This window comes from Ambystoma mexicanum, chromosome 2q (assembly GCF_040938575.1).
Source record: "Ambystoma mexicanum isolate Mex_15411 chromosome 2q, UKY_AmexF1_1, whole genome shotgun sequence".
In the NCBI taxonomy this organism is placed as follows: domain Eukaryota; kingdom Metazoa; phylum Chordata; class Amphibia; order Caudata; family Ambystomatidae; genus Ambystoma; species Ambystoma mexicanum.
In genome coordinates this window covers 368729239-368755597 of record NC_090924.1, presented here as the reverse complement: position 1 = coordinate 368755597, position 26359 = coordinate 368729239, and the positions used below count along the sequence as shown (strand labels likewise).

At 43.0% G+C, this 26359-nt stretch overlaps 1 protein-coding gene across 3 annotated transcripts in view; it reads left to right on the top strand.

Annotated features, from left to right (window-relative positions):
* EARS2 (glutamyl-tRNA synthetase 2, mitochondrial) overlaps nucleotides 1-26359 on the top strand; it is a 291133-nt gene that overhangs the window by 140036 nt on the left and 124738 nt on the right. For all 3 annotated transcript variants that reach the window (XM_069647400.1, XM_069647403.1, XM_069647402.1), the window contains exons 5-6: nucleotides 2096-2204; nucleotides 20535-20688. In XM_069647400.1, the coding sequence (XP_069503501.1) occupies nucleotides 2096-2204; nucleotides 20535-20688 (263 nt within the window). The remainder of the gene's footprint in view (nucleotides 1-2095; nucleotides 2205-20534; nucleotides 20689-26359) is intronic.

Genomic DNA, 26359 nt, shown 5'->3' with positions numbered 1-26359 from the left:
CTGCAGGCCTATTTCTCTGATATACTGCTTTTTGCTGCTTCTATGGTAATGCAGTTTGTTGCTTGCGTCAGGACTTCATCTTGATGGTTGCTGAAGGCTGCATCGCTCGATGACTGCAGAGTGCTGCAGTCACTGGATTTAAGTGTAGCAATCTGTGCTGCAGGCTCATATACTCTGTGCTACTGCTTGATACACCAGGGCTTAAGGATAGTGATGTACTGCTTATCCCAAGGCCCAGTGGTATTACTCAGTTAATTGTGTTGTCATTCCCAAAACCCAATGGTGCTACCTGACCTGCCAAAGGGCTTAATAGTATTGCTTGCTATGTGCTAAATGGCTCCATGGTAGGGTTGTTTGCTACAGAACCTGTTGATCTGTAGTAGTGATGTACAATAGTCATCCTAAAGACTCGGGTACAACTGTGTCTCACAGACCCAGGACTTGATGGCGACTTTGTGCCCCACCGTTAAATAATGGTATCTCCTATCTTTACTATCCCTGGGGCAGGATGGAAGTGGTGTGGGGGTCAAGAGCTGATTGGTAGGTTCTCATGTTTTTCAGGACCAGGGCTCTGTGGTAGTGCCAGATTCTGTCAACACTTTGAGTACTGGTGCTGGGCAAAGTCAGCTGTTGGACCATTGATCTAGTTATGTCATGTTGATTTATGAAGTGCAATCATATCTTACAATGAGTGAAACACTATACAGGTGTGGGTGCAAGGTATTGTATTGGAAGTTAAAGAAGTGGGTTTCAAGGTTGATCTGTGGTAAGATGTTTTAGGAGCACATTCTGGGGCATAATAAGGGGGATGCTTGTTTTCTAGTGTTCTCCTTTTTTTCAGTTTTCAGTTTGGAACCTGTAAATTGCTTTGCTCCTGGTGTTGTGATGGCCTCCATAGATGGAGAGGTTTTCTGCCAAGTTGTGCGAGCCGTCAGCAGTTATGTCCTTGTAAGTGATGCAAGCTGTCTTGAAGGTGATGCAGGCTTGAAGAGGAAGTGGGTATGCTGCTTTGATTCATGTCATGTTGTGAAGCTGCTTCTGTTCATTGATGAGGTGGCGTGCAGGATGTTACACATCTTTTAGGGGGTTAAGAGTGTAGGAAGGGAGACCGGCAAGGAGTGGATTACTGCTGTCCGCATAGGAGAGATCTGCAGCTGGCACAGCGGTCCTGAAGTCCGATGTGAGGAGGACTGGCTGGACTTTGTATAGGAGCAGGAACTGGCACCTGGCAGTTTAAGATTTTCTAGCAATGTTTGTCTTGAAAGATGTTGTTGAGGAACATAAGGAATTTGGTATGAAGACAGTGTCATTTTGTGAAATAATCTAGGTTTGTATGTGTTAGCCTTCTCTGTACTTGGACCTGTTTGCAGATGTCCCCCAGTAGGATGATGTATGCTGCTTTCCTGGTACTTTCAGGCTGGGACGGATGACCCTCTCTTCTTCAAATGCTTAGTTCTGACCCATAGACACCTATCCCCAGATCATTCATAAACACTCCAACCACATACTATTTCCCCCACCCTCTGTTAACCTACACCATCTTGATAGTGGTTTCCTTTCAGACCTCATACACAATAGTAACCCTATTACCAAGTACTAGCAGATAATTCATTTTGTGGTGGGCACTGTACAAATGGTTATTGTGTACGCTGTAGCACGGCTGTGGTGCCTTTCTGTTCTGGGGGCACTGTCTGGGCAATTTGGTTCATCCAACATAGCAAGGTTTTCCTCCCCTACTCATCTGAGCTTTCTGTGTTCAGATGTACTGCAAGTGTAGTGTTTGTTTATGCTATGCATGGGTGGTAGGAAAACTCCTTCATACAAGAGTGCCTCCTGCAGGTAAAGAGCGGCAAAGGGGGGACCTTGGCGTTAAGGTGACTGACGCTCCATACCCCATGCCTGCACAGGCAGTGAATCAATGACACAACCTCCAGCCTCCCCCCTCAATTGTTATTCGTCATTCAAATTCATGGAAATGGTGATTGGAGACATCTATTTTAATTTAAGCGGGATTGCTAGAGATAAGGCAGCCTAAGAGTGGGTGTGGTGGCAGCAGTGCTGTGTTTCTCTGACTGCGGCTGACCTTTTTCTGCAGAAAACCAGATGGGCCGGACGTTGAAGGAGCTTGTGCAGCAGTTTGATGTGAGCAGGATTATGAGCCACTCTGCCCTTTTGGATCTGGAGAAGCTGCCAGAATTTAACAGGCAAGTGTGAACAGAGTGGCTGAGAGATACCGAAAACTAAGCTGTTGATATTCCCTTGCACCTTTAGGGCAGCATCTCTTGTGAGGCAAATCACTAGTCTTTTCCATTAGTACTCTGGATCAGGGCTTTGGCTTTCGTGCATCAACCAAGTCATAGATTTGATTGAAGCTTCACTTGAACTCCACAGCTGCTCTCTAGATTTGACGTGCCAGCAGCAAACTATTAGTATGAATCTGGCGTTCGAGGTACAGAATGAATTCTTTTCAGCGTGATGGAGCGACATTTAGAGTGTGATGCTGGCTAGGGCAGTAACCTGCTTCAACAAGAATTGGCCAAGGCCACAGACAGTTTTGGCTTTTGTGTAGGCGTGGGATATGCTTTTTCCAGGCACTGCCACAATGGTGCTAACTGGCAACAGCTGGCAAATGGCCTTCGCATCTGGGCATATTATGGCAGTGCCTGGCAAATGCCTATACAAGAGCCAACACTGCTGGCTTTGAAAATGCTTGGCTGTAACATGAATTCAGTGCAACATACAAAACCAAGTGCATAGCGATTGCTTATAAAATAAGTAGCTAGGATCACACTTGGTTAAACATTTGTATTAGACAGGAGCTGGTTTACAGCTGCATTTGAGCCATTACCTTTCAGAAGACTGCTTGAAAAAATATTGGCATCCCCCTAAGAGCTAGCTCGAAGAGATGCTCAGGCATGGGGTGGAAGTTGAGCGGGGAGGTGCAGATATTGAATGGGAATGACCATCGGGATTTGTTATGTCCCTTGGCGGATGGGTGGATAAAGTCAAATGAAACCCACAATCAATCTGTTTGTCCTACCTCACATACCATCTTACTCTGATCTTCACTTCCCATGCCATTAGTTGCAGCTTATAGGCAGCGCATACTTCTCCGCATATTAGCCAAAACCGAAGCAGAGGATCCTTAATGCATGAATTGGCAATTGTAATTGTCCAATTATATTTTTACGTGTCCTAGATTCCGCTGAAATAGTGTACGCCGGGCTCCAGAAAAGTGGAATATATGTCCATTTGGCTCTCCAAAATTAAGATTAACAGTACACAGGTGTCTGCTCATTCATGCCACCTGTATTTCTTCATTAATGTGTGAAGACCAGTGAATCCCTAGAATGTGCCAAAATTCAAAAGCTGTGCGCAAGAACATCTTATGGGTTTGTGGATCCCAACCGAAACCCAAACAAACACAGGGATCTGAGAATCTCTGGTTACGCCCCACCTGCATTTGTCTCACTCGCAAACTATAGCTTCATAAACTACCTTGGCATGGGTTACAATAGGCATTGGAACTAATTTGAAGATCCCTTACCCCCATCTGTGTTGGAATCCAAATTACAAACCAGTGACATTTCAATGGCAACTTTAGCAGTCCATTATGAGTGTACTTTTGTCCTAGCATATGTACAGGACACATTTTAGCAATTGCAGCAACAAGGAAGTTATACTGCCTGTGAGACAGATGCAAGTCTTCGATCAATAGCCCTGTGAAAAATCTGCACATACCCCAGCAGAGAACTCCAATTAGTAGTCCCCCAGAATGCACAAGTGCTCAAGCATGTATGTGGTAGTTACATTGAAAGCAACAAGGATGGTACATGTACATACTATAAATGTAGGATGGGGAGTAGAAGTGATCAGGAAGATGCACATACCTGAACTAAAACTGAGATTAGAAAGAGGGCAATGGTTTTCAAATGATGGTGCTGTGGGTGAGCCAAAAAATAAATGGCTTTGAGACGTCTGATATTTTATTGATCACTATACTGAAATTATTTTAAAACTTTTTTTTGCAAAAGTTGAGATTAAACCAAGAAAAACATATACTCTACAAACATCAAAAATAAAGTTAAGGTAACATAATAAACTTCATTAATAAATGAAATATATATATTATATTAAAAACCAAATATCATGAGAACCTTAACTCATCCCCATTGTTTTACAATATTTTGTTTTTGCTCTAAAATGCCATATAGTGAAAGTAATCGTCCATGGTCATGAAGTCAGGGGCACAGGCATGCAGGGGTCGCATGCACAGGAGACCTGGGTGGACACTGTCCTGGCGCCTTTGGCACCAGGCTCATGAACAAAAGCAAACAAGAACATCCATTTAACACAAAAAGCTTTTATTATGGACATACCACTTCAGATACATTAACCTTGAACATTCCATCCATTAAGCAGCCCCAAGTGTATTCTTGGGTGTGGATTGAGTGGATCTCGAGGAGTGTCAGGGTGTGGCTGGCAAGCCGGCCCTCATGGGCGTGCCCACGAACTCAGCTATATAAGCTGCTGCGATCCTCAAGGCAGACGCTTCACGTTATTCTGCACTTGCAAGCAGCGTAACGCTCACCATTGCCTGAGGTCAGACTTACCTTTTGAAGAGCCTGCTTCCTGGACATCCTGCTTCCTGCCAGCATACTTACCAACTGGGGAAGCTGTTCTTACCTGTACATCTCTTCGGCAAACAAAGTATTAATCTTTACACTTTCCGGAACGCCAAAATCTTCATTTTGGCACCGAAGCACGACACGCTCCATCGTCGACAGCAGTACCTGCAAGGAAAAACAGAGGACAAGGTTAGACATCGAAAAAACAGTCAGTTTATGGGTCTGCTTCGCCGTACTTTGCGCTTTTCCTTAAACCATCACTTACCTGTGGTCGAACATTGTGGTAGCATCCATCTTCAATCCGGCCGCGTTTTGCGTCTCACAGCTGCATTGAGGCCGCGTTTCCATCTAAGGGAAGAAAACAGAAGAGAGACATTATTGCGGGCATAAATAGGAGCAACGTATAAAGATATTAAACAGAATGAACAGCATCACAAGAGCTCAAGAAAGACTTGCCAATCATAAGGAGAAGCATAGTCACAGCTGGACTGGACTAATCCTGATCAGGCATCAGCGAAGGAACTAGATCCCATTCGACGCGCCTCTGCCAGAAGTAGCAGGTTGGAGAGCTTAGCTTCCATAATTCACAGGTGAGCTTTATGGGCTGGCGTATGCTCACAGAAACTGTACTTTGGGGTGAAGGGTTCGAGAAACTGATTTAGAGTATACATTGTGGTTTTGTTTAATGTTTTAGTGAAAGTGCACTATGTTTTACACTTTTTTATAATGTTCTGATTTCATTTTAACAATAATTGCATTTTGTATTTAAATAAATTAGTATTTTTGTACATTGATTTTCTCTCAAAACCCCAGACTCGGTCCTTATTTGGTCCCTGACCGTGAGGGGGATGATGGGTAGAGCTGCATGAGGAGAGAGACGGCTGGTTCCTTTTTGTTCAATATTGTTCACAAGGCTTTCATAGGAGTGTGGAACAGGCGTCTATAAATCACTCCACTTGTCTCTCTTTGTTGTTAATTGGGTTCGAGAGGTACAACAATCAGATTGGCGCACTCGCACACTCTTATCTCCACGCAGGAGCAGTATCACCATGTACCACTGCTCGCAGCTTTTCTACTGAGGGAGAGGCCTAAAGGGGGTGATTCAAGTTCAGGGAGGGCTGCAACCGTGCCCCAACACCTCTGGAGAGAGCAGGTGAACGTAACAGTAATGGGACTAAATAATGTAGAGAAAAGTCTAAGGGAGGTCTTACCTTAAAATCTGAGAAAGGGATAAATCCCAGCAGGAAGCCTGCAAGACGTAATGGCCTTGCTAAGACGAGCGAGTATTATTTACATCTCTCCCACACGTCTGACGTCACACGCATGTGCACTGGCGGTCAATGACGTCATGCGCAGACACGTCCATTCCTGCTAATCTAATAGCGGAGATTAAGTATGAAATACAATGTTGACAAGGGGTTGTTATGAAAGCCTAGTGTAATGAAAAAATGTGAAGATGTAATAGTATCTTCAGCGGTAAGTAAGTATCGTACTAAAAGTTGTGAAATGGAGAATAAACGGTCAAACAGGATGAAAGCATAATGAATGTAACATTATTTAGGTTGGAGAGACCAAGGTGTTCCCATGCCAGGCAAATGTGATGTAGAGAGCAATCTAGATTCAGGCTGCTCATATAATATATGTGCTGCAAAGTGATTGTATATTATAAATGGTGCAAGGTAATAAACACTGGCGTCATGTTTGAATGATGCATTGGACCCAAGCATAAATAACCTTGAGCAACAGTATACTTAAAATATGTATGTTGTCATGTGATGGATATGTGGTATTGTATCTGGTGCAGGGTAATGAAAGCTGGTGTCAGAAGTGAAATTATTGATAAAAAGGTTGTGACAAATAATGCATTCGACTCCAGCATTATAAGTATTACATGTGTCACAAATAAACCTGTAGTAGTAGTTGGATGGATCTCAACAAGGCACAAGCTAAATTAATGGATTACAAGTGGTTCATTGACAGGTCACACATGACCGTTCCGAAGTACAAGTCTAAATCACAGAAAAACATACATTTCATTGTCTGTGTTAAAACCATGTTAGACACATCGTAAATTACATATAGTTTTAGCTTCCAGTTTTCTCAATTTAAGCTTCAAATCTCCTCCCCTTTTCCCAATGGACGCCTTCATTAGGCCAATACATCTTATGTCATCAACTTTGTCCATCTGATGGTGTTTCTGCCAATGGGTGGCCAATGGCAATAAGTAGTCCTTTTTCTTAAGACTGCTAAGGTGTTCTAGAATCCGGATGCGTAGCTGTCTAATCGTGCTGCCTACCTATACCTTCTGGCAAACACACACAGTTGCATAGACCACAAACTTTGTCCTTCATTTAATAAAAACAGCGATCATGGTTTTGATACCAAGCTGAGTGGTAAATTCACTACAATCTGAGGATGCATGCTTGCATACAGTGCAAGTACCACACTTGTGGAAACCCTTGGTTTTTTTCAAACATTCAGATCCTTTGGATTTAGAGTCACCAATGTATGAGGGGCAAAGTCTATTTTTCAGAGTTTGTGCTCTTGTGTATACAAAAGATGGTTTGTTGCTAAGAAAGGGTCAAATGTCTTTATCTAATTTCTAAAGATCCCAGTGTCTTTGTAATGTTCTATAGCTTATTGTGCATCAGTAGAATATTGTGTGATGATATCTATGAACTTTCTTGGTGCTTGTGTCAATTTGTTGGTATTGTCCACTTTGAGCATGTCTTCCCTTTGCTTACTGTCAGTTTTGGTGCGTGCTTTGGCTATAGCGTTATCAGAGTAGCCTCTTTCTCTGAATCTTGCGGTGATGAGTCCACTCTCCTGTGAGAATGAAATATCAGTGCTGCAATTGTGGCGTGCTTGATAGAATTCCCCAGCCGGGATATTATCGACAGTAGTTTTACGATGCAACTCTCAGCATGTAATGTACTGTTAACCTCAGTGTGTTTGCGAAATGTCATAGTCTCAATCTTCCCCAGAGAAATGTAGATGGTTAAATCCAGAAAATTGATAGATATGCTGTCACATTCACCAGTTAATTATATGCCAAATGCATTTTCATTAAGCTGTTTTTCAAAAGAACCAAAATCGGCAACAGAACCTTTCCAAATTATCAGCACATCTTCAATAAACCGTTTCCATAGAACAATGTTATTAAGATAAATGTTATTGGTGAAGATGTGCTGATCCTCAGAATTGGACATGAAGAGGTTGGCAAGGGAGGGTGCGTACTTAGCCCCCATCGCCACACCTTTCAGTTGAGTATAAAAGTATCATCAAACAAGAAAACATTGTTATTGAGAGTAAATCTGAGAATTTTTTAACATTTTCACGCGTACCAAAAAAGAGGCAGAATGCTGTCTGAAAACATAATCCATAGTACGTATAGCTAGCTCATGACTGATTGAGGTATACAATGCCGTCACGTCCATTGTTGCTAACATATAGGCTCTCATTACAAGTCAGGCGGTGGACCATGGTGCTGTTAGCACCATGGTCCATGCTGGATTCCGGCATGGTGTATGGTGGAATTACCGCCCCCATCACAAGGTTGGCGGGGACGGTAATTCCCCATTCACCATTTGCCCTTCCCCATTCCCATTTTGCCCCATAGGGCATAATGGGAGTGTGGAAGGCGCTAATTATCGCACTGTAAATTACGGTTCCATAATTAGCTCCAAAGTCCCTTTGCGAGTTGGATTTTTAACGCGCAAAGGGACAGTTGTAATCAGGCGTCAAGGGTTTAACGGTGCCGATGCTCTTTACGGCGCCGTTAACCCCTTAACGCCTGACTTGTAATGAGGGCCATAGTCTTCCGACCACTCAATGTTAGATAATATCTGCAACACATGCGTGCAGTCTGTCAGATAAATCGGCATCTGTATCACAAAGTCTTTGAGTATGTTATCAATGTAGCTAGAGAGTCCTCCTGTGACCCACCCGAGCCCGCTCATTATGGGCCTCACTTCCGGCAAGGTATCATAAGCCTTATGGATTTTGGGTAAATAAATACATGACCGGAATTACAGGGTCACATATTTTCAAAAAAGATTTCTCATCATCCATATTATTGCCTTTGCTGTGCCAGTACTCTAACATTGTATGTAAGTCATGAATAGTCCTGGTAGGGTTATTAGGAAACTTCCTGTAGCAACCTGGTGATTGAAGGTGCATTGAACTCATATGAAGATAGTCTTTCATATTCAGTAGTACAATGTTAGCCCCCTTGTCTGCTTCTCGGACAACTAGACTAGTGTCCTCACACAAATTGTCAAGGGCCTCTTTTTCAAGCTTGGTTAAATTGTTGTTCTTCCTGTAGACTGGCAACCTTTTGTAAATAATGTTACATTCATTATGCTTTCGTCCTGTTTGACCGTTTATTCTCCATTTCACTTCACAACTTTTAGTATGATACTTAATTACCTCTGAAGATACTATTACATATTCACATTTTTTTATTTCACTAGGTTTTCATAACAACTCCTCGTCAAAATTGTATTTCATATTTAATCTCTGCTATTAGATTAGCGGGAATGGACGCGTCTGTGCATGCGCATGACGTCATTGACCGCCAGTGCGCGCATAAGTCAGAGATGTAAATAATACTCGCTCGTCCTAGCAAGGCCATTATGTCTTGCAGGCTTCCTGCAGGGATTTATCCCTTTCTCAGAATTCATGGTAACACCTCCCTTAGACTTTTCTCTTCATTATTTAGTCATATTTGTGGGATTAACCCACCAAGGATCTAAGTTAGTGGACAACTGATTACCCACCATTTTACTGTTGTAGGTATTGGAACCTTGCTTTCCTAATAGAGATTTTCTGAGAAAACAGGCTAACGCGCTGAACTTTATTCTCATAAGGTGAGAGAACTGGGCAATAGCCCATTATTATATTATATCTATCTAATTCTACTGCTTATTAGTGGCCCACAGTGCCAACAGAGCACTAAAACAATGCTATGTATAGATCTTTTTAGGCATTTGAGCCGCGCATCAAGTAGGCTTTGTCCTCTGTTCCACGAAAGAGGCAACAGTCTGTTTCAACTCCAACATTCCACTTCACCCACAAAGTTTTCTTACAAGACCATTTAGGGTGAGAACTTCCCGATAGTGTACTGAGAGACTAACAGACCAGAGCTTATTGCTTTACATTATATGATGAATTATTGATTTTTACTGTATACCGAGATTGCTCTCCCTCATTCTATTTTTCGAATGCTTATGATTAACCCTCACTACTTCTTGGGTGAGTTACCATCTTACCCATTTTTGCATGATCTATACCACACACAAACGGTATATTTATGTGTGGTAATGAGTCTCAGCAATGTTACAATATATAGGCTTCTCCACATCTATCCATCTCATACACGAATCATACATAATCGAATGGATTGAATTTTAACAACAATACAATTTATTGGAAGTGATCTCTGCATTTCTTAACAATATGAAAAATTGGTAGTGATCTATACATTACTTAACAAACTGAGATTCTTAACAATACTATGTCAATTGAAGTGTGACCATGTGCTAAGGAATCTCATGTCTTATTTCTCCACATGTGCTCTCGCTCCACATGATTGTGCGTGCCTGGTTATGGGTATCTACACCCGATTTTGATGTTATTTACCATGCATATTTGCTCTGAATCATTTTGACTACTTGCATATTTGTACATCAATATTGTTTTGACCATGATTTGATGACTATGACTCATCATATGTGAACAAATGTGTATGCCATTTTTTAAAAACTTTATTTATGGTGTTAGAACTATATCAACTTTATCACTAACAGCCTTGAAAATGACCTTCTGGTCGAAACACGTGTCGGCTGTGCTTGGAATAAATCACCTATCACATACTGGATAGCTTCATGCTTATATTTTTTAACCTTGCTATGAGATTGGAATTGATTTAGGAAGTAATGACTATTACGAATTATAAGTCTGTTTGCGCAGTACAACTATACACCCTAACCACTATCATAGATTTCTTTTAACATATATTGTCTGTCTACATTTAATGCACTTTTGAATGATTTTGCATTTTAGAGTACCTTCTTTTTATGTATAACATTGTGATGATTTTATGGTAATGTATGCTTTTAAGTGTATGGGTGATTTTAATTTATATTTTTTAAATTTATTAAGTTTATTATGTTACATAACGTTATTATTTCTGATGTTTGTTCACTTTAGATTTTTGTTGGTTTAACCTCCACTCTTTTGTAAAAAAGAAAATAACAGAATTCCAAATATCATCATCAACTTTCTTTTTACGGTTACGTGATTATTGGTTTTCAGAGTTTGTTATACTAGTGTGCGTTGTAAAAGCTGTACTAGGTCAGAAGAATGATGCAGACTGGTGTTTGTCAAATGGACCAAGTGGTTTAATGCATAAGAAGAAAATCTATTCCTATTCTTTGGGTTTCCCTAGCTAACAAAACAAACTAACTAAAAACAAACTATTTTTTACACATACTTTAATTTGACAACGCTGTATCATGGCATTATAAACCTTTTGAATGCAAAAAAAATATTTTTTTCTTTTAGATTACATAGATAATGCAACAACATACATTCCATATATTATCTCTACAAGATCTGCAACTTACATAGGACAACACTGGTGGATTTTATAAATGAGAAAATAATACGCCACAATGTTTACATTTTTGACGTCATCGACTTAATACACGATGACTTCAGCAATGCGTCAGGACGCCCCTTTTTAAAGCAGCCTTTTTGCAATTGCTATGCTCGCGAAATTGCAACCATAACCTCAGTGAAAACGCTGGTTGAAGACGCAGGTAATTCATGATTTCATAAATAGGGCTTTTACATTATACTTACCACAAGAGCAAAAGATTATTACCACATAGATTTGTTTTTAACCGATCCTATAGGAAGATCTTATCTTTACAACACAGGATTGGGACTCGGGAAGAATACCAAAATTCATCTCCTCCTTTATTTGCTCTTCTCCTGAGAAGACGCAGGTAATTTTTAGATTGATTAGAATAACTGTCAGTCGTGTTAGATTTCCTTTTTCATAAAAAAAGATATTTATTCTAACAGATTCGCAAAATGGAACCTACAGTTAGATGAATGAAATTAAGCTGTGAAATGGAGAGTAACACATCCCCTAACAATGCAGTTAAATCTAGACAAAGACCATGCGAGTAAGTAAAATGCTTCTTGAACACTATGAAGTAGATAATAAAACCAGAGTTCAACATACTAGATTCTTATTTAAATCTATCCATCTAGGTACATCTGACTAAGGTGGAGAATCACAGAAATAGAAACTTGTGTAATCAACAGAGGAATGAGATCTTGAATACATGGATAGGACTATGTCCCTATAGCCGTCCAATCAAACAGGTATGCATTCAAATGATATTGATTGAGAGTAGTTATTGCAAATTTATATAACCGATTAATCCAATTAGCAAAATGTGTTTTGTTCATCAAACATGTTATGGTATACTGAATATATAGAAAAGAAGTATAGCAACAGTGAAGGGCATTTCTTCTTGCAAACAATGCAGACTCCGACTGTAATGCTCACCTTGCATCCACAGGGGCGCCTCTCGACTGGTATGTACGCTTCTGGGTACACTGCACCTTCCCCGGGGTTCGTTCTATCAGGAATTCGTTCTAGGAAACAGATGGATTTTAGCAACTTCTCCTTCCCTCGAGAGACCCACCTCCCGGTGTTCCCCTTGCGTTCTTTCCCCTTGGGAATTCTCTCACCTTGATTTTCGGAATGCTGTGCTCTCCGTCCTGCCGCGATGGGGAGGGGTGCGTCGTTGTTGGCTTGGCCCGCCGAGTTACTTCACTGGCGACAGCCCGGAGTCCAGACCAGCTGCGACTCCACTTTTCAGGTAACTCTTTTAGAGATTTTAGAATAATGTCTTTATTGATGAATGCTCTAAACCTTCTTCTCTTGTCTTGCAGAGGCTGATGGAGAGAGCTGACGGCAGAGTTCGAGAAGGTAAGGATGCGCTGGATGCGGCGCTGAAAGCGTCCTTGCAAGTGATCTGACCTGTGCTGCTGTTCTTTACAGGTCGAGGAGGATTCCTGGAAGCAGCAATAGATGGGACCAAACGCCGAGGATGTTCGGAGTGGCAGAGGCCTTCCAGGAGAGCCAGGTAAGTAGCTTCTGATTCTTGCCTCTATTTTCCTAGGAATGTAGGAGGAGGACGATGGAGAAGTCCCTGAAGGCCCCGACTGGATGGAGGAGCTGGAGCTGACCAGGTAAGGATGGCAGTGTCTTGAAGTCTCTCGTCCGGGCAGGCCAGGATGCAGATTAGGACCCGGTGAGCGGCACGCTGCAAGAGCAGAATAACGCGAAGCACGTGCTTCAGGTCGGGCGTGGTTTAAATACCCGGCAGGTATCGCAGGTGCCTTTGGGGCGGACCCCGCCCTGATGCTAGGCTGCTTGTTGCAGTTCCTCTGTGATCCTGGTGGGGGCAGCCGTGTTCACCCATTGTCCATTGGAACTCATGCTTGCCAAGTGAATCTGATGCCAACGGCACCAGTATTGCGTCCAAGGCACCCGCAACAGGCCAAAGTGGGCCTTTCTTGCCTTGTTAAAGGACTGTGGCGGGGACCATGGTGCCCGAGTCCTACAGTCTGGGGATAAGGTTGTGACAGCGACTCGGGAGTACTTTTTGAAATAAAGTTTGAAGTAAGCACTAATTCGATATTTATGATAAAAAATGATAAAAATGATAATTTTGAACAAACATATACTTATCTAATTGAATATATATTTATTGTAGATACTGTTTTTGAAAAATAAGAGCCCCTGAATGAGAGATTGATGGTCAATAAAAAAAACATATTTGAAGAAGAAAGCTTGTGTTTTTTTCAAAAAAATGAAATATGAATGCTGTGAAATTGTTTGTAAACATTTATGAATGAATTTATTCAACAGCTACCCTATTACAAGATAAGCATTTTCAAAAAAAGCTTGACTTACGTTTTTGAGCCACAAACCGTGTGCAGGGGATGCGAGTTCCCGAAATTGGGAACTTAACTCAGGTTTTCCCCTATACTACCCGTATGCCAGGGCTGTAGTCTTCTCCGCTGCAACTGAAATACCTAAACCATATTTTTTATGTAAATTCGAAAAGCATCATTTAAAATGTATATAAAACTTAAACGAGTGCAAGGTATATTAGGAATGTGTACTTCATTGTCCCCAGCACTGTAAATGATAAGCTGTAGGTTTATTTATCTACACTTTATCAGTTACTGGTAAATCGAAGCTTAGATATTATTCATGTCGATCATACCTTTTAAAAAAAAAAAAAAAATGTTCATATCTTTTTGAGTCAAGGAAGAAATCCTCTAAACTCATTTACATCTATAAGTGTACAGGCTATTTCCATGCCTAAAAAATAGAATATATTACATAGTAGGCCATCATTCCTAATGAGTATGGCTCTTGCTGTATTTAAAAACTGCCCAACTGTCAAATGTGAAGTATCATTTTACTCCAAAAAGAGATGAATATTCGGATATTTTTATGTACTTGGTTGTCAAATGATATTTCTTTTGCTTATAGTCTGTAAAATAACTGGGTATTTTGTCTCATCTTTTAGATATTCATATATTTGATACATTATTTGTCCCAAAAATATTTTTTATATTGACAATAAACATTCTCTTTTGGATATAGGTGAGGATTTGTTGCGTTACCACACTGTTAATTGACTGATTTTATATAATGTGTTTGTGTTGTTGGCCCTACTCCAGATATATAAATAGACATTGTATCAGCAGCCCTTTATTGTTGTTTACATATTCATAGCATATACAGGATGTGTTACTGATTGGGGGGGGGGTTCAGGAGAAGATGGCCACTTCTTATATTGGCTCCTGAAATACCCTCCGTGCTTGTGTGGTCCTGGAAACCTTACAGTGCATGAGCGAGCTTCATTGAAGATGGAATGATTGGCGGAACATGAGGTAATTGGGCTGTTTCACCCCAATAAGTTAATTTAGTCTGCTGGTGATGGAAATCCAGTCGCACTGCTGATCACTGTAGATCAGGGAATGGAAAATTAGACATTCAGACCATCACGTGATGAATGACCCAGCGGGAGACCTGTGAGAGTACACTTCCCTAGGTCAGACCAGTAGTATTGGGAGCACCCCGGACCGGTAGGCTGACCCTAGAAACAACCGCTGCTCTGATAGTCTGCGAGTTAACCTACATTAAGCAGTTGCTAGTGGAATGACTTTGCTGCAGACCACATTCTAGAGAGGACTCTGGGAGTTTGGGGGACCAGGAGGGGCAGTAAATGGCCCTCATGTTGTGTTACACATCTGCCAGGCTGCTCTTGCGGCTGTGGGAAAGTGAGCAGTGCATTGTGGTGAATTATTGCTATGGCAGCGAGGAGGGGTAAGCAGAGCCAGAGGGTTTCATGGCCCCATTCTCTGGATCAGCACAAAGCACTTTTGAAGAGAGGGGAATCCCCGTTTGCAGACTACTGTTGACCAAGTGGAGAAATTGGACCAGTGTGGTAAATTACAGCATCTGGTGGCAGCAAGTACCCAGTTGAAAATATTGGAAGCTGAGTGGCTGAGAATGAGACAAAAATTCGAAGTACTCTATTGATCAGGATAAAACCGGCTGATACAGCAGCAATTACCATTGGAAAAAAAGCTTGAGGCATCCTGTGAGTGTGAGGGTCCTACGTATCTCACTGAGGTGGCTTCTGACAATCTGATCTCCTACCATCTGTTGGATCGCAAAGCTGGACGTCAAGAAAGAATTGATGGTTTCTCACTTAGGAGGGTGTACAAGCTATCATCGGGGAGGCAGGCTTTACTAAATGGGACCAGCAGGTGGTACTCTGGTCATGGTGCTTCAGAGCCTAGTTTCATGAGGTACTTTTTAAGAGAACAGGGATGTCTGAATCAATGGAGTTTTGCTGTACGTGGACATGAGTGCTACCGCACTGGCTGAAAGGGATAGGATGTTTTAGTTGCGGAAGAGTTTGGGACTGACTGGCTGTTCAAAAAGGCCCGCTGTTGGGGCCTTTCATATTTTTCAATTGAATGCATCAAAGTTGGAATCATAAACCAACACCCTATATTCATGAAGAAAAGGCAGAAACTCGACATTGCACCTTTGCGGTCCTATGCCAGATGCGAGCCCCCGTGAGGAGAGAAAGTCGCTGAGAGAAGCCCATTCGGACATACCAGCAGGAGGACTGTGCGGGGAGGCTGGGAGATGCAGGTGAGAACGTGAAACCACTCTCGCAATCCTAGGCAACCAGTGGGAAAGAAGAGAACGCGTACCCATTGTGCTTAAACAAACGATTGCCTTCCTCGGTTGTCATTGTTCTGCAGCTGTTTGGAAAAAGTATGCAGGGCTTAACCTGGACTTATAACTTTACATTTTTCTAATATGTCCTGGGTGGGGAAGTCTGGGCGAGATTTCCAGGGATAGATACCAGTAAAGGAAGGGGTCACAAGCAGGAGGTGGTGTTAGTTATTAAGGGGAGCTCAGAGGTGGAGGAGGTGGACGACCAAGAGACCAACAGGAGAGGGGAAGGAGCGAGGGAGTGTGGAGGCTATTGGGTGATGTATTGGCTAAGGAGGTGGATTAGTACTGCAGTTTGAGTTGTGGTAGGGTGACAAGTGTGGTTAGGGGAGTTAAGTGTAGGGTGCGATTGTGAAACGAATGGTACTGAGTGAAAAGAGGGCGACTGGGTAGTGTGGAGGAGGGAGGAGTAAAATCAATGGGTGGGGTGTGGCATAGAAAGAATGTAAGTCACAGGGACGGAAGCTTGGAGTCAGGAATAGGGCATGAGCCAGAGCAGAGCGAGCGTGATAGAAGTGGAACTGAACCCAACATAGTGTCTGTAAAGCACAAAATTCGCCAACTCCCAGTAGACCAAGTAACTGGTTAGAATAGGGAAAATTAGGGAGTTCCATTGGAAATTTAGTTTAAGATGGCAAAATCTGCCTTCAAGTCAACATTTCAAGAATAAGAACAAATTACAGTAGTGGTCAACTTTCTGTATCTACTAACCTGGATCAGGGACGCCTGGGTAAAGGAGCAGGTGCGATAGAAGATGAGGGAGAAGGGGGGGCGCCCTAGGGCCTACAGAATAGACAATAATTAATCAATCTTTTATAACGTGCTTCAAACCAGAGACCAGTCTCTAAGCGCGGGACCCCGATTCAAACCTGTTGCACTTTGTTGTCTTGCTGCCAAGACAAACGTGTTGCCCCTGAGCTATCCTCCAGACCCTACAGTTAAAAGCATTTGACTGTCTTTGAAATTTGTAGTGATTCCTGTGCTATCTGCGACAATATGATATTTAAGGTGGAGCTCATGTTTTGCAACCGAAGTAAGAAAACTAAGAAATTCACTGGTTGCAATTTGCTTTAGGAAAATGTTTTTTTTTATATTATCCGTGCAGCAAACAGAAACCTCACCCAACCAAAGTTCCTTACCTAATTTGAAATTAAATAATTATTCCTATTCCTTAGAAAATGATGGTGTGATCAGGTACATGCTCCAGAGAAAAAAGCGACACCGAATCAAACTATGTATACTGCAAAAATCAATTTCCCATTTTCCCACTGCCCTTTTGTATTTGAAAACAACACCGAATCAATTAATTATTGTTGTTGACATGTGGCGGCAGGTATTCCCAGATGTGGGCAAATAGGTACACATACTTTCTGAAATGGGCCCGTACGTTTTACGCCAGTATTTGCTTTGGTTTGATTTCCTGGGTGTCTATCAGTCTAACCATTTTGTTTTTACAGACTTCGAGGCTGCTGAAGCTTTATTGGGCAGTGTACTTGCTGGCAGGCATGTAAGGGCAGACGGCTGTGGGAGGCAGTTGATAATAAGAATGTTTGACATCTCTGCGCGCTAATTGAATGTGTATGCACGTCTGTACTGGTACTTGCAGGGCACAGATGTAACTGATGATAGGGTCATGTGGCACAAGGTGTCTGAACAAATCAACGTTGTGCATATGTGTTAAGAATGGGGAACAAGTGAGGATGACATGGCCCTTCTCTTTAAAGCTTTGTCTGTATTCCCAACTTTAATGTTATGATATGATATGGCACAAGTGTATTGAGGCGCGACGAGGCAAGGGAGGGGGGACAAAGGGAGGACAGACACCGATCCTACTAGGCCAGGTGTCAATTCAGATCGCGCAGGTGCATGGGATGGGAGAAGGGGAAAAGTGCGGGGGGGATGAGGAGGGGACAGTGCAATACATAGAATTAGAATAATAACAAAAGTAAAAATAATGACCAGCAAGTGGCAAGTGCAAGGAAGTGCAGACGGGTGTCAAGTGCTGGTAGTGGGGACTGTAGGGATACAGAAACAGTCTCAGAGTGCGTGGGTTGCCGGGCAGGCAGTGCGGGCGAGAACGACTGGTATGGGAGGGGCCTGGGCCCAAGATCAGAGGGTGACCAGGTAACCAGTGCAGTTGCTGTTTTAATCAGGTCAGCAGGGGAGAGGAGGAGAAAAAGCAGAAGCAAAGAGAGAGGTTTTGAGGTGCTTCTGGAACCGGAGATGGTTCTCCTCAAGTTTCAGGGAGGCTGTTCCAGAGGGAGGCCCCAGCCGAAGACTGAGATCTAATACCAACTCATTGCTTGGAGAAGCGACTGACCCCGAGGGAGTTGGAGGCGGATAAGCTCGAGAAGGAAGATATTTAAAAAGAGAGTTGAAGATATTGAGGCCCCAGGCCCCAGAAGGCCTTGTGGACAATACAAAGGGTTTTGAACTTAATCCTCACAGCCACTGGGAGCCACTGCAGAGATTTCAGTCCTGGGGAGATACGATCCCTGGTTTGAGGCCAAGAACAAGTCACGCAGTTCTGTTTTGGTGGAGTTGCAGAGGGCGGAGAGTAGAGGCAGGCAGATTTAGAAAGAGGCTGTTACAATAGTCCAGCCTAGAGAGAACCAGAGCTCTGGAAACAGTGAGCTTCTGGGGGAAGAAGAGGAAAGGAACAATACCTCTGAGGAGGTGGAGTTGGTAGTGTGAGTTGGTAGTGTGACTTCTTAGAGACGTCAGATGTGAGGATAGAAGGAGAGTGTGGAGTCGAAGATGACCCCAAGGTTTTTAGCCTCACAGGTGGGAGCAGGAGGAGAGCCAAGGGAGGCCGGCCAGAGTGTGACAGGAAAGGAGGTAGTGGGCGTTGCCGATGAAGGGAATCTCAGTCTTACTGGTATTAAGGCAGAGGTCATTGGCAGAACACCACTCGTGGATAGCAGACAGTGGGTGATGAGGGAAAGAGAAGAGGAGGCTGAAGGTAGCCTGAAAATAAGCTGAGTGTCATCCGCATAGCACTGAAAGTTGGAGCATAGAACGGCAATGCGGTGGGCAAGAAGTGCCAGGCAGACTTTGAAGAGCCAGGGAGAGAGGGTAGACCCCTGGGGGACACCACAGGTAGAGAAAAAGGTAGTGGAGAGGAAGGACCCCAGTTGGACCTGGGAGGGTCGCTCAGAGAGGAAAAAAAGAGGTCAGCCAAGCCAGGGCCTGACCGGTGAGCAGTTTCCGTGCTTCTGGCAGCTCTGAAGCCAGGCTGATGGTAATGAAGACAACCAACAGTTTCAGTATGGACCAATTTTAACCAGTTACTCCAGTGCATTACTACGTTCTGTAATTTTATGACCACTTTTGGGTCGGTGGCTCCTTCCACCTCAATGCAAAAATCAAATGTAGAGAAACATTGGGAAGGATACAAATGTGCGTTTCAACTCTTCAGCCCAAGCTATGCATAGTTGTGTGTTCTGCCTTTCAGCTCAGAGTCCTGGGCCTCCTGAGCACATGACATCCCTTCCATTAATTAAGCACCACATCACACAGCGTTTACAATAGGTGGGTTCTTCAGTCTAGAAACAGGAAAACTGGGCTGGTGTGCATGGACTTTGTCGAGGAGGAGCAGGGGTCTGTTGAATATTACCTGCATGTTGATGCATCACTATGCACTCACTCTTTCAGACTGGAAACGGATATTCTAGCCATTATTGTTCCATTGCAGGGGTGTGGAATGGGAACCAAAAGAGGCTCTTTTGAAGCGATGTTCCTAGTGGCCCCATATCAGCAAGCCCAACTCTTTTCCTATGAGAAAATATGGAAATGAAATATGTTACCACAAAAAAGAGGTCCAGGATGCAGAGGCCTGAAGGGAAATCTCCAGAGTTTCCTACAGGACAGTCCACACCAAATTCAGGTTGTGCACTTGAGAAGTGTTTGCATTGTGAATACTTATGGTATCTGATGACGTATGGTACCATTTATCAATATTATGTATGCAAAGTAATTACGCTGGGCAGAGATCCCATGCAAAACGATGACCTGTGTGCATGTGTGGTTTCTTGAATTATAATTGAGGTGCTGGTCTGTTCCTGTCTTCATCTTTTTTGTGATGCTTAGTGTTGTGTTGGCATGGCCTAATGGCAGGTGTTAATGCATGGTCTGCATTATGAATCACACACATACTGGCACTGTTAGCACGTCTACTCTGACATGCCTGATTTGGCATTCATACAAGGGTGACTTCTACAGCCTTCTACATACTTTTCCATGTGGGGTGATATGTGGAAAGAGTGTTTGAAAAACCCCTCTGGTAATGGGGTCAAACTAAAACAACATATAGCTGAGGGGTGAGAATAATGGGTTCAAAGTATGTTAGGGGCGCACAGAAATTGGGTTGGGAAAGCAAGGGTTATATGGAGGGACTTTCCATAAAGGTGAGACAGTGACCTGGAAAAACAAGTACAATTCGGTCCACCTTATTGCCCGATACGTTTTTCCAACAGATGTGTTCACATGGAATGGCTTGTGGTTTGTGACTCACTAACAACGTTTTAATCATTATTTTTTTTTTAACTTGCTAGAATTCACTTGAGCCGCCGGATTTCTGATGCCTGTCTGCGAATGGAGCTGGTCTCATTGCTGCGTGCAGAGGTGGAGAAGGCCTACACCGGTAACATAACAGATAGGGAGGTGTTGGAGACTGACTACATCGAACGCGTCCTGTTGCTCAGAAAGGTATAGTTGGCGGAGGGAAATTATGGATGCTTTATTTAATTGATTGCTTTGTTTTTCAGGTTCTATGTGTTTTTGTAGACTATTCAAAAGGCTACACGTTGCTTGTGCACTTTCGATCGACATGAATTCAGTCATTATTCTCATATTGCTATTCTTCCATCTGCTGTGCACTAGGACCCCAAACAGCCCATAAAGCTGGGTGTTGCCCAATAGCACTTTAAGATAAGTAGCAGCACCCGTGAGATGGATGGGGATGCAGATTAATACTCTAGCATCGAATCAATGACAACTCAATAGTTTGGCAAAGGGAGTCTGTTTAATGACAAGTACAAAAAACGAGGAGTTCATGAACAGCTGTCGCTCGATCTTCCTTCTCGCTTCACAACTCCAACGAACTTCATAAAGAACACATCTTTTATACTAAAAACTCATCACCGACGTGTGACGCTTAAAATGTTGCATGCAATGCTATTGGTTATAGTAAAGTAACTTTAATATAGGTACTATATCTGTATATGGTAACTAGGTGAGGGGATTGGATAAACAGTGTCAGGTGGGGCATCTGAGCCCTTCCTTCAAAATGTCTGCTGTAGACATCACTAAAAGTGCGACGTCTCATTGGCTCTGTTAACTATAGGACCCTAGATATCTTGGCTCACTATGATTGGGTTGGCATCGACCCCAATCATACTTTTCCACCAGCCTAACGGCGTGCAGAATGGCCGGCCAGGTGCAGGGAGCTTGTCCACTCCCCCAGTCCCCCTCCAATTATTGCAACAATCAATCATCACCTCATGTGGTCATGAATCAATTATTTCTTTGTATCCTGGCCTCGAGACTGCTTCTTGGTCTGGAAAAGTGAAGGCACCTGGGCATGGCACAATTCCATGCGTAGGTGTGAAAGGATTATTCCTTCTGCTGGCTCGGTCATGTGATTCCGACACTGTGAAAGTCGTCTTATTCTGCATGTAATTCGAGCATTTGATTTAATTGTGTCAGCCATCTGCCTCCAGTGGCTTATCGTGACCGTTCAGAATAGTATACTCTGTCCTTCTCTTCATTAAATGTATCTGCTGTTGGCCTGCTTCAGTTGGTACAACCTTGGCTTCTTGGCATGACTTGCCTTCGTCTGAGTTTCTGTCTGTCCTTAATTCTCGATTTTCCTGCTGCCAAGCTCTCCTCGTGAGACCTTGAGTAACCTTTGGTCAGTTCTGCTTTTGTGCATAGTGGAAGTATACTTCTATACAGTTCTTTTCTTGAGGTAGATATGTATAGGTGGCACCTGCCGCATTCCATTTTACTACTAAGCTTTAGCAAGCCTCACAATTTTCTTTAACTTCTTGCGGTTCCTTGCGTATGTACACGTGTAAGCTGGCTGAATATTTGCATCACCCTCCTGGCATAAGCATCTAACATTTGACATCATCATTTCGCTTTAAACTCAGGATGTCACTTATCCATGGTGTTTCGTCTCTTTTCATCATTCATAGGTCGTCATCTGTTTTATATGCGAGTCAGTCCGGGTTCTTGTGACGTCACCATTTGTCTTCTTTTAGGACTTTCTTGGCTTCCTCTGGTATTGCATTTTGACAATCGTCATTCTGTCTCACTTGTCGATATGGTTTTCTCAACGGGTACCTTACTGTCCAAGGTTTCTTAGGTGCAGGTACTTCAATAGGTGCTGTCAGTCTGATAGGAACTGGGAAGAGCCCTGCTGCTCTCTGCTGGTTTATTTGTTCATCATACGTCCCATATTTCGGCGTGAACATTCCTGGCACCTCAAACTGGGCGGTGGGGGTGTGTATCGTGTTTGGGACCTCCTCTACACTGCTGTTGTTGTGCAGTGTTTGACAGAGAATGTGGCATAGACTGGCTTCTGGACAAAGGACAGTGCAGGAGGTGAAAAAGCTAATAGCAGTAGGAAAAGGAAATTGGGTCTGTTGGTGAATATATTTATTTACCAAATGGACGCGCAACAAACAAAATAAGCATATATAACATATATTGTCCAGCCTGCAATTGTGGCTCCTTAGTTAAAACGTAGGAAAATGACTTTTCGGCACAGCTGTAACTTTGACTATAGTTGCCCTTTGTGCACCAAACGTTGTTTTTATTGGGTGTGCTCTTATTAGCTCCCAGAGTAAAACATTTGCACGTATTTCAGTAAAAAATGCTTAAAGCGGTTTGAAAGAAGTAAGGCACTTGGCTTGATTAAGTGTCTTTTTCCAGGTTTGTTGGCTTGTTTCGCCAGTTTTTTCACAAAACATGTCCTTTTAGACTTTAGTGTACATGTACAGCATTTGGATATGCCAAACATAGTGCCATTCCATGTTTGTATTTGAAAAGGGAAGTAACAAAAAGAAAATGTTTACAAAATGTAGATGTTCATGAATGGGAATTAAGGGATCCATTTTGAGGTTTCTCGCATATGTTTGGGAACCGTATGTTTATAAATGGAACCTTGCTTCGGGATCACCCTGGTGTCTTTTTGGAAACTATTTAAGCTTGGCATAGGCAATTATACATTACATTTAAATTACTCTACAATCACATCGCTGAATCTAACACGATTTCCATCGTATGTTGGCTGTCTGTACCATGACTCGCCTTTATTTTGACATGTAGTTTTGAAAGTTGCAGCAAATGTGTCTCGACCTAGATGACACGGGTACCATAATAATACATTGTTCTTCACACTGCCCATGTTGGCTCTTTCAACCATTCTTCTTCTTCTTTAAGTGCAGCTTTAACCTTCCACTTCCTCAGTATACATCTTTTTGCTAGCAGACGCCCCATGTTTATAAATCTCCTTTTACTTCTCCTCAGTATGCCTCTCCACAGCCCAAAAAAACAGCCTGCAGGAGTACATTCGACAGGCATATCTATCACTTCAGTAAGTACCGCATACCCAGGAACCCGTGAGCCTCGGGCAGCTCCAGAGTATATGTATGTCTTCTACCTCCTCTTCCCCACATCTCGAGCACGTTCCTTTTATTTGCGAATATTCTCTTAAACTTAGCTGGCGTGTAGTGCAGTCTGTTCAATATCTGACACTGTATCAGTTTAAACCTAGTATTCATTGAGACTTGCTTTGTAAAGGAACACATTTTCAACCAGTTTTCGTCTGTGAGTTCCCTACTAGTATGAATTGCCTATTTCCCTCTAGCCTTGGGCATCGTTTCTGGGATTTGCTACACTACCAGTTCGTAAAGGGCAGCCACTATTCGGCAGCACCCAGTCACGTTTGCTATTTACGCCACACATTTGTTTTCAAGAGGTTCAATTTGGTAACATTCCCATCTCTTTGAGACGACAGTGCATAATCTGTAGTATTGTAAAATCTCTATGGACCTGCCTCTGTGTCGATCTTTCCAGCTATGCATTGTCAAAAAGTGCCACTCTGAAAACAGGTCCCCTATTGTGAGGTACCACAACCCTTCCCAGTGTTTCCTAACCGCTGCTTCCCAGGTAGGTGGGAGTTCAGGGACATTCCACAGTATTCCGAAATATTTGCTTCCATGCTACAAGTGTTGACTCCACTGGGTCGAAGTGCCAATCATCCTAATATTCTGCTCGCATCAGTAATGTTATCAAATCCACTACACCCCCTGCTGCTCCTTCGAACTTGACCTGTGGGTGTGTGTCTTCGCTTCCAGACTAATGTGCTGCACATTGTGCCTGTGCTGCCATTCACTATATCTCAAAATGTGGCGCTGCCAAGCCCCCCTTATATGGGTCATTTCCTCCCATTTTTCCTAACAGCCCCAGGGAGCCATAGAAACTGAGATCACACTTTGTATTTTTACCAAAAATGGCTATTCCACGTCATATGGATACATTTACAAATGGGTATAATAATGTGGGTAGTATAACTAACTTGATCATTGCCAGTCTGCCAACCAGTGACATTGGTAAATGTTTCCATTTGTCCAGTTTGCATGCTATTTGGTCTTCCTGCGTTCGGAAATTGCCTGCTTGCTACTGTCCTTTGTTCCCAGACATGATCACTCCAAGGTATTTAATTTGTACTGGTGCCCATGTCAGCTGATACCTACCATGGGGTCTAGATGTTGCCTGCGCCAAGGGGAACACCTCCAACTTGGTGTAGTTTATCATGATCCCCCAGAATTCCCCTAATTGAATGACATCCCTCAAAACAGGGTCCAGATTGATAGCGAATTCCTAATGTATAATAAGTCTGCATATAAAGATATTCAGGGTCACTGGGCGTAAGCCGGTGCGGGGAAGTTGCTGGTAAAACATCAGGTACTACCAGCATTTTTCCTGGACAGGCAGACTCTGAGTCTGCTGGTGGGGGTAGTGAACCATCGGCAAGCAAGACCTGCCAGGAGTTCAGGACCCTACCGTCAGAGAAGTCACTGAATCACTGGCACTATTAGCAACAGTGCCAGTGATTCAGTGGTTCCTATTCCTTGGAGTCCTGTAGGACAACAATGGCAACAGCGCAGGCCAGCACGGTACCTCTTTGTTCCCGCTCTGCCACAGACGCAGCAACCCACCCCGCAGGATTCCTCTCCTTCACAGCTCTCTGCTGGCGAGGCACTCAGCCGAGTGCATTTTCCAGATGCTCCGACCCAGCCCCACAGCTGGAGATTTCATTTTTTCTTTTTTCATCCACAATACTCCCATAGCCTGAAACCACATCTGAGGCAGCCAACCACCGCCCCTGCACAGCGCAGTTCTCCTCCACACCACATCCAGCGCTGCCACGGATCCCACCTGCTCTAGAAAATACACAGCTCATTGAAAGAAGAGCTCTGGAGAGGCCCCTTTCTCTTTCTCTACTGGTTTTTTTCTGCCACCCACAGGATGAAACAACTGTCAAGGGGTCCCCCCAAAAGAAATTGAAGAGCGTCCTGAGGAAGGCTAGGGGTAAATTATAAATACCTGCTGGAACGTCTTTCCGCATTGACAGCTAGGCTAGGAGCTATTGCCATGCGGACAAGGGAGGCTGGCTAATAATTACAAAGCTCTCCATAATAAAGAACTTTATTATTGAATATTGACATAGACCTGCTAAGTAATCTAATCACTAATCAGCCTAGACAAACAGTGATCCATATTTGGAATCGCTGGGGGTCTAGTCTGAAGTAATAGACAGAATATGCCACATGAGTGGCTCTGATTGTGTGCCAATACAAAAACCTTAGCTAAAATATGTGTCAGGTACAATGTTTGTCATGTATACTTGCTTCACTGTTCAAGCAACCATCATGCAAACCAATTGTGCCTCTTTCTCCTTCAGTTGTCACTTTGTCTGTTTTGGTACTGATTAATGTATCGGCCCCAGAACTGAGAACACATTTAATAAGCAGATGTTCAATTTGTTATACGTTTTTTATTGCTTCAGTATTTGGTTCTGTTCACAAACCTATCGGACTCCATGGAATCAGAACTTACCACTGTTGCCGGCGCCTGTAATATCCTGGTAACACTGGGATATTGGGCGCCAGTAACACTAACGCTACAAGTATGCCGGTAACCCGCTGCTGAAGTATCTGTAATTTAGTTTTGGGTCCACCATCTGATTTACTGCATCTGTAGTCTAATGTGCCTTATTGGTGGCCATTGGGGTACTATGTATGCTCTCATCTATTCTGTTTCTGGGCCTTACCTTTGTTTGTAGGAACCATGGGGCAGGCTTAAAATG